This window comes from Anoplopoma fimbria, chromosome 24 (assembly GCF_027596085.1).
Source record: "Anoplopoma fimbria isolate UVic2021 breed Golden Eagle Sablefish chromosome 24, Afim_UVic_2022, whole genome shotgun sequence".
In the NCBI taxonomy this organism is placed as follows: domain Eukaryota; kingdom Metazoa; phylum Chordata; class Actinopteri; order Perciformes; family Anoplopomatidae; genus Anoplopoma; species Anoplopoma fimbria.
This window is the reverse complement of record NC_072472.1, coordinates 18,699,877-18,714,289: the sequence shown is the minus strand read 5'-3', so window position 1 is coordinate 18,714,289 and position 14,413 is coordinate 18,699,877. Positions and strand designations below refer to the sequence as shown.

The following is a 14,413-nucleotide window of genomic DNA, read 5'->3' as shown; positions in this document are numbered from 1 at the left end:
TCAATGATACACATGCACATTATGAGAAGTTACTTAAATCCTGCCTACATGTGTTGGGATAACATTAAATAACTACAGTTGATCTACAGGAGAATAAATATTTGAAAGCAATACAATCTTATATTTTAAATTGTCACCACGAGCCTGTATTTTGTATTTCTTTTACATAACAAAAGACATCTCCACCATAAATTGATGCAGAAAAATTCCCCAGAAAGGTAGAAAATGAGCTGTTTGACGCTCAAATTCTCCTGTGAATAAAGACCCACGCCCCTGCACAGACACACACATTGTACTCCTCTGCCCACTTCCATGTCTGTGCTCCTTTTTCTGTCCTCCTGCTGCTCGCCACCAGTGTCCAAAGGTACAAGCCATGTACGAGGCAGGGCAGCTCACGTTTCATTTCTAGACCAGCGGCTCAACAGTTGGGACATAATGAGCTTTAGCGTTGCCACTCTGCCTCTTGCAGCAGCTCATCTTCCCCACCACAGGAACCTAGACGGTGGGTCTCCATGGCAGACTGTTTGCCTGCTTCAGTGTGAGAGGATGTGTCTGCTGTCCTAGGGTGAGTTAAGACCCGGGCAAATGAGGTGAGCCTTCTCTTCCACTTTGGGGAAAAATAGCCAGGCTTTCACCGTCGCCCGTGTCAGAGTGCAGTGGTTGGTTTTTTGCAGAGACAGGTGCTCATGCACCCGAGGAGGCGCACGTGTATATGCACGTGTCCGCATTTGTGTGCATGTGAGCGTGCAGACAGACCAGCACACTCTCCAAATAAAAATAAAAAACATGACCACAAAACATAAAATAAACAAAACCACTGCTCCTGTAAAAAGCACTGAGGGTGGAGTGCTGCTACACCTGTTGAATCTATCCACGGCCTCTTTTGGAAAACTAATACAGCACATTTGCAGCTTATAGTGTCTCCATCTAACACTAAAGCAAATGCAAGTAAAACAGATTTTTGGGACTGTTTGTGAGAGAGCAGAGCTGATCTGAGAGCAGTCCAGCTCGATGACTGCACACGCAGAAGTAGACAGGGCGTGACATACAGTGCTGTCCACTGACGTCAGAGCAACACACTCACTACTGTCACCGGGACTGGAGTCATGGCCTGGGGAGCTCAGAGTGTCTGCATGTGCAAGGGTGGGTGTGTGTGTGTGTGTGTGTGTGTGTGTGTGTGTGTGTGTGTGTGTGTGTGTGTGTGTGTGTGTGTGTGTGTGTGTGTGTGTGTGTGTGCAGTCAGCACTGCTGTGGAGACAGTGAGTCAGAGAGGCAGACAGGAAAGCAGAGAGAGAGGGCCCTGGTAAAGTCCCTTCACCTCCTTTGCCTTCATACGCTGCCTTGAAGAGTCTTTGATTGTGTCCGTTTTTATGCCTGTGTCCAGAGTGTGTGCGAGAGAGAGAGAGAGAGAGAGAGAGAGAGATGCATTGTGCGAGGTCATTGGAGTGTGTGAGGTCGCGACGCTCCTCGTCAGGCCCTATTTTAAGGCCCTGCGACTCATGGAGTGCACCGGCCTCCACAGACCCATTGGGCTAATGATCAGCCCGGGCAATTAAAGTCAATCTGTGAGTCAGTGTGGCATCAGGAGGGCCATCTGCTTCCAGCCCTGTAGCACTCAGTCCGGCCTGTGGGACCACTTGCTGGGGTCACGGCTCACCCAGCTTGTAGAGAAATGGTCACAGGATCTGAGGAACAATCTGCTGTGTAACTCTAGCTCAGTAGAGACCCGTTCTACTGATGGCACTACTGTGTGTGTCGCCATCGCCGCCGCCGCGTCTCATGAGTGCAGTAAAAACACAAATATACTTATGGAGGACATTGTTGCAAGCACCCAGGACACAGGTAAGCTCCTCATCAGCCTCAGGCCAGTGATTTTTTTCACACCTGCTCCAGCCCTGTAGCCAAGAGGCGGTGTACTTATTGTGCTGAAATGGGAAATATAAGACGTCTGAATACATAAGAGAGCTTCAGATCCGATGATAATGACCACACAGTGTGTCCCAGACTACATCATCATCCACATAGGAAGCAATGGGCTGTAGCCAGCAAGAAGAGAGTTCCATTGGACAGAAAGTTTGGAACGGCATCTTCCACACTTTTAATTAGTGGGATACTCGGGTTAACGTCGATCTAATCTGGATCCACCAGGATGCAGTGGCACTGGAGCAAGGCCAGTGTGCACATCTGCATTTGGAGACGACTGTGCTGAAATGAACGAAGCAGAATTCTTGAAATCAGACTCTAAGCTGCATGTAAATACATTTTTAGTTCATCTTTGATGGCAACATTGCAAAGAAGTGTTAAAGAAAAGACTTTGCCGCCTGAGGACCTTTTCTATGAAAAGAGCTGCAAGAGTTTTCTTTCACACCATGTTAACATGGTGTTAACTCTTTCTCATGTTCACTTTGGCTCCACAGCAGAGCTTTGTCTTATGAGACCAGACTCATCACTACACTATCTTCTTGTCCTGAACCCCTAGCCTTGCAGAAGCAACACATTTGCTCTGAAAAGTTCATATCTCCATATAGTCCACAACAACACCTTTCCATCCAACAGCAGAAGGTTGCTAAACCCTGGGAGGCTAACTGGTGGTACAGGCTTATGCCCTGAGCGTGACCTCTGGTGCATTTATCATATGCTTGGTTAGCTCTGCCCCAGTTTAGAGGGGCATTCAGGCGCCAGGAACAGTCACTATCATACCATTTGCACAGGTCAGCAGCTCTCTTTCCATATAGCCCACCTCCTGAGAGGACAGCTGCTCTCTATATCTTAACATCCTTCTCCTACAGGAAAAAAAGGGGTCAAAAGGTTAGCCGATGTTATTTACAGTTGCATAGAGCAACATGAACATTTTATAGGTCCAACTCCAACCCATGCAACATCTGCGACTCCGTGTCCTGTATCTGTAATCTTCATCTTGTTCTTTTTAATATTATAACATGGATACATACATTCTCAAACTGAGTGATCATTTGCTGGCTGAAAATATTCTGACAGCCTTATAATTCCTGTTCGTTGGTGTTTGTTTTTGGTTCCATTATCCTGGTTCTCTAACATCTGACAGCCTGAAGTCCTGGTTCGTGAGTTTAAAAAAAAAAAAAATGTTTTTCAAAAAGTGTAACCTTTTTCATTGCCTTCAAATCATGCATTAATGTGCAACATGTATAACAACCAGCTGTACTATCCCACAAGCAAGTAAGAGTTAAGTAACTTGAATCAACAAACTCAACAAGGACAGACATGTGGGCGGTTATGGCAGCCAAACCCCTCATCTTTTGCGAGTGGGAGGTCTTGCTGGATTCCAGAAGCACATGTTGGAGTTGAGTCCTGTTAACATCCACACAGAAAAATAAATTGTTTCAAGCCTTCTGAAATGGCTTTTTCTATCACTTAGATATGATGCTGTGTGTGGTTTTGTCTCAGGCATGGTTGGTCGGTGGATTTGGAGATACAGAGGGTTGGACCGGGCTACCGTGGTGCTATCCCACACTTCATAGCTGACCGACATACAGATCCGACACTGATGAGGCGTATGACAAGAAAAAGGATGCAGCAACAAGACAAGTAAAACACAATCGATCCAACTCCCCTACCCAAACACAACACAACACAAACACTGGTTATTAGAATATATACAAATATACATATAGTTTTAAAAGGATAGTGTTAATTTAACTGGTAACCCTTCAGTTCTCATTGCCGATTGCTACACTTACCGCTGTCCTCTCCCCCTACTTAATCATCCTTTCTCTCCATTCTTTTGCTACTTAAGAGGCTGACTCACTGGACCTGGATTGCTGTTTGTCTGTCATGACATCTGGAGGAGCTGGATGACGGAGTGTTATGTCTTTCTCTCACTCAGTCTGTGTCTCTCCCCTGATGGGACCCCACTGACATCTTCATCCCTGTTTTTTTCACTGTAGCATAATGACCTCCTACCAGCGGCCCCTAATGGAGCCATAATGGTCATTTATGCCGGGGGAGGCTCTGAGGGCACGGCTGTGGAGGCAGCGAGTCGCACAGGAAGATGGGAGAGCGGAGAGAAGCTCCTGGTTAAGTCCCTCCACCTCTGCCTCTTCCCTTCATACACATCTCAGCCTTTGTATAAATACAGAATGTCTGCGTATCGTTGTGTGTGTGTGTGTGTGTTAGTGTGCGTTCCACTGTGCATTCATGTGCGCGTAATGAAGGGAACGGATACAAGACTGGTTGACAATAGAAAGTACAATATGAATGCATCAGGGGTGTCTCCCTCTGCTTCTGATGTTCACTTGTACAGCTTATTCGCATGCATAATGCACATATGCACACTACATTTGCTTTTTTAATTACATTTCCCCTCGTACAGACAAGCCTCCTATTCATATATATACATCATACACACAATGGAGTGTACCACCACTCTTAAAACCTTGCTTCCATATTTGCCACCACCACTGGCAGGAACTACACTGTACATAAATTACAGTGCATACTCTTAACTTGCACTTATTGCTATTTTCTTTCGAGCCATTTGCATTTTAATATGCACAGTGAACACAAGGACCTTTCACTTTATACAGTCTTAAAAAACGACAACAGTTCAATGCATTGTAAGGCCGTGATCGAGTAAGACGCTGCTTTAAATGTGGCTTTTCGACGCCTTAATCATGCGAGGTCCTCCAAACGAGACACCTCATGCTTTAAATGCGGCACATCTTGGGATGTTCCCCTGGGGGGCTGTGAGTTGAATAATACAATGGCACATTTATCAGCTCGCTAATGCTAATTAGACGGTTGCATAGAAATGAGAATAATGTACAGTAATGTTCCCTGTGCCTTGTCAGCTCCTGTTTTCTCAGTACCTAGCAAAACTCACACCTACATTTTGGGTTAAAGCAAGAAAAAAATAGCATCCTATTAAATCCATTTGGTACCTACTTATAAAAACGAATAAAAAAAAAAGAAAGTAAAAAAAACCCATGAAAAATATGATTCTCTTACTGAAGGTTGGATCTCTTCATCTAATCATAATGTATTCCAATAATAAAACAGACATGCCATGAATTCAATGAGTGTGAAACGAATGCAGCTTCTCTAAAGGTGGCAACAATTAGGCCTACTTAAAGTTTAAGAGAGAAATTTACCAGACGCAGTAAAGCTGATGTCTGTCAGCTCAAAACGAGAAGAGACACATTTCTCAATCCTACTACCGCTCAATGAGCCGAGGTTCTTAATTTCAACAAAACTTTTGAATTTTTCCTCGTTTGAAGCTATCTGCAAATCAGTGCTGTCCAATCGTTTTCAACTGCAGCAGCTCGGGAATGGCGCACTCTTTAATGTCTGATAGGAATCAAAGGGAAGTCCTTTTGTACCTCATTTTGATTCAAAGATGCTTTCAATTATAGTTTGCTCTTTGTAGCCTGATAAACGTTAGCTCTGAAGTCTGATAATTTAAGTCGAGCTCTGTGTGCTGTGTTCGCGTGCTTTGATTCTTGCCCCAGCTGCCATCCAGCATGAGCAGAGCAGTGTTAACGTTGTTTAATAGTCACTGATACTTTCAAGTTTTCTTTGCGCCAAAGCGGACATTTCTCAAAAGCAGTATTTCATTTATGGTTGGACTGACATAGAGGGAAGGTTAAACATCACAATAGCTAAGATGCACAATGATCCCACAGCTGTATGTTCACAGGCAGCCGTGTGTGTGTTCAACAGCGGAAAATGAACTGACATGTCAACTACCTTCCTTAGCTCAGCCTAAGTGATACTGATACCAACACTCCCAAATATGTACCACCCTGACATCACTCTAAAGCTATCTGACAGAGTTATACAGGGTACCTGCCAATTTTGTCATTTCACTTTAACAGCATATGATACGGCAGCTGTTAAAGGGTTGGTTCGCCCAAACTGCAATACGATATGTTCTCACCTAATTCTCACCTCCATTGCATCAGGGTTGCAGCATAAATCTCAGAGGCTGATATCTTTAAACCTAGGCAAATTAAGCTAAAATGATCTGCATCGCTAGATACCAGAAGATGTTCAGTAAGTGAAATAATATGTTTTGGAATGTAATTTTGCCGAATCTACCCTTTACGTAGCCTGTTAGCGCAGGATAGGTTTAGCATGTTGCTAACTGTGTTCCCCTTTTTCAGTAAGTTAAACTCAATTATGCAAATATGTCAATCAGCTTGATTAACACTACTCTGGGAAACAGGGTTCATCAGAGTTTTTTTGCATCTTTTTAGGAAGCATGTCGGGGATGTGTGCAAAGTATTTTTTTGGTGAAAGCAAAGACGACGCACAATTCATAAGTGAGCTTACTTCGGGGACAGGAAATGAATATGGAGATTCGGCTGCAACTCGAGAGTGAAAGTGCCAGAAATATTCCTATTATTTTCTTTCTAAATCATACGACGACAACAAGTCCAGGGGCCTTCGTCTTAAACAGTGGGGATATTTACATCCACACAGAAAAAGTGAAATGTGACAACACTGGCATATCACATGTCACATTTGCATGCATACATTACAGTCCTCTCTGTTTTCATTTGACACTGACAATACCACTGCTTGCCACAATGGGATCAGACAGACAATGGCTGCCACAAGTCATTGTGCATCATTGTGTCTCTCGTCTCTGGGAAGAGATGGACCCTACTAACAAACAAATAAATGTGAAGCTGAAGGAAAATGTGTTAATGTTATGTGTGATTTTACTGATGACTGTTACACATTTATAACTCTGAAATTACGGAAAAACATTGCTGCAATCTTGATTGGCACTACAACGCAGTATGCAGCATCATCTTTGAAATTCATATCCAACTTAATTTCGAGGATAATGCTGTAACGACACTGCCAAAAGGTAAACAGTGTGTGATTACAGCTGCAGATATAAAATACAGCTTGGAACTGAGCAAGAATCAGAAGAGACATCTTTACCCAACACCTCAATCCTAGTTGTGTAACTCTATCAGCATGAATGCATTCTGTATTAGCCAAACATAAATGTAAAATGTGTTAAGGGATTAGTTCTATGTACTTGTAAAAAACTAAATTTCAGCCCAATAAGTGCAACCAAAAATTTGTAGATGAATGATTTTGGGGCTTATGATATCGAACTCGCAGCTTATTTTCTCAAATGCTGCCTGGATTTTTGTTCTGCAATTAAAGTTGCCCTTAGGCCTTTTTATTTTTTGCAACCAAACACAGTTTCTAATCAAACTGAACTCTATTCAGTTTAGTTGAATTTTCTACCTCAGAAATCATTTGTCAAGCCTTTTTTGCATTTATATTAAAGTAGTGAAATCTGCATTGTTAACATCAGCATTCTTCTTCTCCTATGTTATTAGCAACTGCGACTGCATTAATGCTCTTTGTTGTCAGCAGATGTGTTTTGTCTCTACTGTGCCACTTCCATTGTTGTGGCATAAATGAATGTCCTTATACATGTCACACTGTGAAATGGATAACAATAATAACTATATGACTTCACTAACCGTGTAAGAGAAACATTTGTTGACACTGTTCAGTCTGGTTTTAGGTAACTGCTAGTTGTCCGCAGAAAAATAATTTCACATTAATTACTAGTTTAAATACAGATAAATACCACTGTCTTGGTTTGCCCTTTGAGGAAATGCTCTGATATGTGCTCGATTGCATGGACGAGTTTTTGACAGACAGAGGATGATCTGATTTACATCCGTAATATGTGAAGGTCTCTAAGTGCATTAAATAGTAATGATGTCTGTTCTATGATGGAATCGTTTTGTAAGCAACTCACGGCACACGAATGCAGACACATAGAAACATACTGCATACGATCAATATCAAAGGCACTTTGTGATCAATGTTGGAATTAATTGGGAGTGTCACAGGGACCGGAGTGCTAAGTTGTCAGATACTGTTTAACAGCCGTTCAGCTGGTGTCAGCTTTGAGTCTAACTGGCTGCACTGATTGTTGTTTTTTTAAACTATGGCTGCGTATATTTCACTTGTCTTTTAGGTTCTGTTTTCTACACTTGAACTCTGTTTCAGCTGCAGGGATGTCAGCTTTGGTTTCTTTTTTGTCTGTGTATATCTTATTGAGTTTTCTCCCTTAATTCAGTGTTTCATCACTGATCAATGTTTTATCACTGTTTTATCTTGACAATTGGACAATTGCCTAACCACTTTTTTCCCCTGTTAACAGTGGACCCCTGAGGTTTCCTGGGTGTTAAAAAAAAGCCTTGAAATGCTGCCCACAATTTACGCCTCTTGGATCCAGTCTGCCTGGCTGCAGCTCCATTTATTTATAGGAGTGTTTCAGCGCTGGGTTTCTGTACAGTGAGAAAAAAGCCTTTGATCTTAAATTGAGGATGCTTTCCACATCTAAGGAAGGAAGGACACCAGTCAATATTTGGCCTGAGGTTATTTAATTTGGAAAAGGAGTTTGATTCATACATTAAAAAAATTCCAATTACCCTGTCAAGAGTTGAGCGAGCCCAGAGGAGGCTGTTTTAATCATACAGCTTTATCAAACTCTTTAAATTGAGTTAACATGGACAGGATCATACATTCTGCCTCGGGGAAGGTGATATCCCTTAATTTGTCCTAAACAGCAAACATTTAAAAAAATCCATGTTTAACTAAAATTACCTCTACGGAATAAATACTGATCGTGCCTTTCCCTTTCAATCTCTTCTTACTATTTTTAGTTAGAGAAGATCATAAACTTTTTAGTTAGATTTCACAGAACATGAAGGATGGATAAATTCTCATTCTGAATGTCATCATAGATGTAAGCTACACACAAAAACAATCATGCACAGTGGTCGTCATGTGATTCACATCCATATCAATCAGTTACCGAAAGAATGGGTCATTATACTTCTAAATTATTCCATTTTTAGGAAAACGAACAGACAATAGTTGCTTAACTCATTTGTATGCTACTCACGTTCCCCCACATTGATGAATAGGTGCTATTCCATTTCTTCTGTCAAATAATGTTGTGGTCAGGTAAAAATCTAGCATGTGTCTGATCTGCAGGTGGTCACAGCTGGACCTCCTTTCTTACCATTCCTGAATCTATTTCACAAAGATATTACAGAGATCTGAGCAGCCCGTCAGATATTCCCCATTCCGTCTTATCAGTGGAGGGAATGATGTCTGGCACGGCAAACAAAGTATGTGTAAAGTCCTTAAATAAGGCATGAAATTGCCGGCATGCCTGTCTAAGTGAGGCGCCACGGAGCCAAGGCCCTGTTGCAGGCGTCAGGTACAGCTGCTCACCTCCAGACTGCACGCCTCCCATTTGCACTCCCATTAAAGAGGCCTGGCGCTCTGAGTCAACACTTTTAATGCAGAAAATGACTTCACTAATTTTCCATTATAAAATGCAAGTTTTAAAAAATCTGCCAACACAAAGCGCTGTTTATTTCTCTGCTTCCCACAGATGAATTTGCATACATTGGGGCCAAGGGAGACGAAGAACTTGCTCCCCATTTTAGACATTTGGTCATGGTAGTGTTCGAGTATGGGATAAAAAGGAGTAAGCAATTCACTTCACTATACGTCAGCTTTCAAAACCTAGTTGAGAAATCCCGACACGTAGCAAATTTATAACCCTGCAGATTATTTGGTGACTGACTTGTATATTGATGAGCGTTTGTGTGTGCGCGTGCAAAGAGTCTGTGCGTGTGTGTGCGTTTGTGCATGTATATGTGAATGTGCTGGAGAGTGCAAGACAGAAATCAGCTGCAACACTGATATCTTAAGAAAGCCTTTAACTCACCGGGGAACTGGTAGCTGTAGCTGGGTGCGAATCCAGTGTATCCGCGGCCGTACGTTGCCACAATATTAGGGTAGCCTTTGAAAGAGAGGGAGGAGATTAAAAAGAGATGAGAGGAGAACTATTACAAACGGATGTGATACCAACACACACACACACACACACATAGGCAAACGCTGGGATAAAGTTACTTATCCACTTTGGAGGGGGAAACAAATCTGTAAAGGCTGGCTTTAGAACTCCTGGGAGTTCCAGAACACTAAAGTGTTCTCATGTTGTCAAGCACATTCTAATTGTACTTAATATCCCGGAATATTCCACTGCAATATTCCACACATTAAATATGAGCCTGAAATAGTTAAGTATTACATTTTGGAACAGTACTTTTGGTTTGCAAAGTCTTGTATGTATTATGTGCTTCCTTTGTTTGAAAAAAATAAATTATTAATTTTAAGTTTAATAAAGACGCAGCATGTATTCATAAATCATAATGTTGATGGTAGATTGTCAACTCAATTGTATTGGTTGCATGTGCAGTGTTAAACAAGCCCCACTTTCAATCAATGGTCAACTGTCACAATTACATTAACCTATAATCTTAATTGTCCAGCGCTTGTTGTTTTTCCTAAAGCACATATTTCACACAATCCCTTTAAAAGCAAGTTCCCCTTCATGGATCAATATCCTGTTTAATTATATTATACTTTAACACACTTAAAGTACTGCAACAGAAGCCTCAAGGCACTTTTTTTTTTTTTTTTTACTGATCCCCATCATTCATCAGGGGTTGGATCTTCATTAGGGTCACGTATGAAAACCTGGTGCCAAATTTAGTGCTGGTTCTTAAAGGGTTCAAATCTAAGCATTGATATCCTCCTTCTTTACTGTCTAATTTAATTTCAGTTTTTATTCAACCAAAAGATATCAGGCATTTTTATGGCTCAGTGTAATAACACTTTATAGCCGGAGCCCTGAAATGACGTTGGCGTCTGTTTATGTTGTGTGCACCTCTAGCTCATAGAAAAAAGATAAAAAAAGGTGTTAATATGGCTGGATGCAGTTTACTAAAAAGATGCTGCGGGCAAGAAAGTGATATCTACTCCTCATTTACACCTCCTGCATGAAATTCAGTGGTGTGTTGTTGTATTGTTTTACTGGTTGACACAAGGTTTAATGGTTAATTAAAACTGAATTTAAAACTAACTTGTTATCTATAGTAAGTATCTCAAGAGTTACCAGGGCAACCAGTGTTTTATGGAAATGGTACGCATGTGCTAAATGTGTTTAACCAACAGACTGCTTAGATAGAATGAGCAACATCAAGGGAGAGTTTTGAGACCTTGTTTTACCTGCACCACTGTTTCGAATAAGATTAAATAAATGAGATAAAATGAGATCTGAGATTTTGAGTTTGGACAGGTCTCTAAAACCATTAGCATATCTAATGTTGCAATGGATTACATAGGAAATACATGGTATCAAATTCAAATCTAATGTGTGTTTTTTTTATGCGGATTAATTGTGTGTACTGTAGGTTTGGTGTTTTCACAACTGGTCCGTTCAGTCTTGTCGGTGCATTCAATGCAGCAGCCTCTCTTTCATCATTTTTGCCGTGCATTGAAGCTTTAAGTATCCCCTCCGTCTAAAATAAATAAAAATAAATGAGTTATGCAGAAAATATCCAAAATGTGACACTAGTTGGTGAGTTTATTTTTTTTTGTCTCTGTAATATTTGGTAATGTTAAAGGCAGCAGTGGCCTAGAAAAGTCTCTCTCTAGTCCCGAAGCTGTCCATGGCTCTGACCCCCTGATGATATCAAATTAAAAGCATCAGAAACTATCGATGAATCATTCTGGAGGTTAACAAAAAATGTGTGATTGTAGATTTGTAGATTTGGCATTTTATGGGGTGTATTTCTTGTACAAAAAGTTATTAACCAGTCATATCAACATTTTAGAGAGCTGCTACATACAGTATAAACACATATATCTGTGTTAAACCAGTACTGTAAACTTTGGGAAATTCAACCAAAACCAATGAGTTATAAAACTTGCTGAGGATGGGCAAATGTGACTACAAATTGGCATCTGCAAACCAAAGTCAAAGTCTGTGTGAGGGTACAGGCTTGTTTAGGAGTGGTGCTGTCCCTGGACGGATGCAGAGCTACAACGAGGCCAGAAGAAGACCCGGTGTCATTAGAAAAATTTAAGAGTAGCAGATGTATTGTTCATCTGCTGTCATGATTCCCATTACAACCGCGGACCCCGCCAGTTAATTAGCTGGACAGTTTTCAGACAGAAGCAGCTGTGGGCAACATATTGAGAAACGGGGGTGTGAGGGAGCGGGCAGCGAGGAAGCGGGATACGAGCAAAGCAAAGAAATTTGAGAAGAGTGGGCGGGGGTGTGTGTGAGAGTCAGTGAGAATTTGAGCACCATCAAAGGTAATATAAACATAATTAACCCTGTAATTATGGTATATGTCTCAGTCTTTATCGGTTTTCCTCGAGCTATTATCACCTTCAACCATAAGTCTGTACTAAATTGCCTAATAAGAGGAAGTCCTTTAGGCCAGGAATGAGTCACTGGAGCCAACCTTGATAACTCTTTCTTCATTGGGTGTAAATTACACCTCAGAAACAGACCTCGGAAGTCTCCTTCAGGTTTTAGTGTCCTCAGTTCTTGTTAGATACAGTATATGTTAGCCTGATAATAATTGGCTGTAGTCAAATTTGAATTGCAACTTTTGATCCTATACACATGCAGACTAATAGAGCTCACAGTAAATATGAAGTAGGCAACAACATATTTTGCATGCACGCATTATATGAGTGTGTGGGTATGAGCGTGAGTGTAAGCAAGCTATGTGTGTGTGTTTGTGTGTGTCCGTGTGTCAGAGCATGTGTGTAGTTGCTCTGTTCTGTATGCCTCAGAGCCTGTGCCAGCTGGAATCAGAAAGGTTGACCTTGGTCATAAATATCTAATCAGTGTTTGCTGTCCATGAAAAAGTTCAATTTATTCCTGACCCAATGGGAAAATGCCTCTCCCAGACCCTCTCCCCTCTCTCGCAGACAAAAAGAAAATGCGACTCAGAGAGGCGTTGAGAGGAACCTTAACCTGGTATGGATGAAGTAGGACGGAGGCAGCACCAGAAAAAATAAAATAAAAAATAAATGGAAAAAAAAATCCTCCATCAGCTGCAGATGAGAAGTCATCACCAGGAAGTTACAGATGGATAGCGTTCACACAACCCCGCATTGTTTGTTTGGTCGGAAAAGAAACTGTGATATGATACAATGAAAAGCCATCACCGACTGCAAAATATTGGATATTATGTGTTTGATACTGTCTTACTGTCAAAACAGAATAAATGCCAAACTGAAATTGTTGGCTTAGATAGTGCGGCTCCTCATACTCCCTTATTTCAACATTTTGTGAAATGGCAAAACCACTTCCCCCGTCTGATGTACTGCATTACGATGGGGTTCACATTACCAACTGGAGAGTCTGCAGAGAGAGGTGTGCACCGAGTGTATAAGGAGAGGGCTATAGAGGGGAATATGAAAGTGTCGGATTAAGATACATGCTAAGTTAAGCTACTATCTCATGAAATCCTGAGTATGTGCATACAAACATGAGTGGGAAGAAAGAAAGAGGAGAACCCAGCGCGTTTCCTACCTTTCCACTAAATGAAGCCTGCCATTGTGTCTGGCCTGGCGGCGGCCTCTTAGTGCTCTTATTTGCCTTATTAATATGCATGCTAATGTACCTATTTTATGGCTCAACAGTTCTGATTCACTTTAAAATCAATTATCCATCTGGTACACCCATACCTCGCCCGGGCTCAAATGTGTATTAATTTCAGCTAACATACATCGGGCGCAACACAATAAAGATAAATGCCTCGATTAGAGGCAGTAAACAAAGGAGCTAGGGATGGCTTTAATGAGATTTGGCACAAAAGGAGCTTACACTTTCTTAAATAATGAGCCTAGGGTCCCTTTTTTCTAAATGCAAATTATATAAAGGAATGTTTCGCTGTCCTTGTTCCAATTTCATTTAGATAAGAGTGTCTCCAAACAAGTTGGCTGTTAATATTCTCACATGAGCACATCACTGCCTTTCTGCCTGCCGACTCCCAACGGAGTGTGGGGGGGGTGCTGTCCTCTTCACAGACGCATTAGTCTGTAATAAGTTCCGAAAAGTTCATCGTGCTTGTTAAATACCTCTAAGAGATGAGATGGAAGTGAACGACTTAGATAGAGCTGACACAAGCACTTGGCCGGTCTTATCAACACTAATACCACAAACAACTGTATAATCAGTCTCATGGCAAGGTCGAACCTGGAATAACCCTGAGAGATTATGTGACTGTATAGATAAATATATGGGTATAGATAGATCGATAGATAAATATATGAATAGATACTATAGGAAATTTAAAAAATGATCCCACGGCTCAATTTTCTTAAAAGTAAATGCAAAACAAGCAGCACCCAACTATGACTTGCAATCGACCTTCAAAGTCGCTTCGAGCATGACGTTACCTGGTACAGATAAAAATGCATGACTGTGGTTGTGCTTGCACCTGCTACGAGAGACAGAGGAGGGAGGGGGGCCCACTTGCACGAAAAAAAAAAAAAAAAAAACCTGAGTCTC

The 14,413-nt window shown here is 41.4% G+C and overlaps 1 protein-coding gene across 8 annotated transcripts in view; it reads right to left on the bottom strand.

Annotated features, from left to right (window-relative positions):
* LOC129114086 (RNA-binding protein Musashi homolog 2) overlaps window positions 1–14,413 on the bottom strand; it is a 234,063-nt gene that overhangs the window by 36,961 nt on the left and 182,689 nt on the right. For all 8 annotated transcript variants that reach the window (XM_054626605.1, XM_054626604.1, XM_054626610.1 and 5 more), the window contains one exon: window positions 9,761–9,835. In XM_054626605.1, the coding sequence (XP_054482580.1) occupies window positions 9,761–9,835 (75 nt within the window). The remainder of the gene's footprint in view (window positions 1–9,760; window positions 9,836–14,413) is intronic.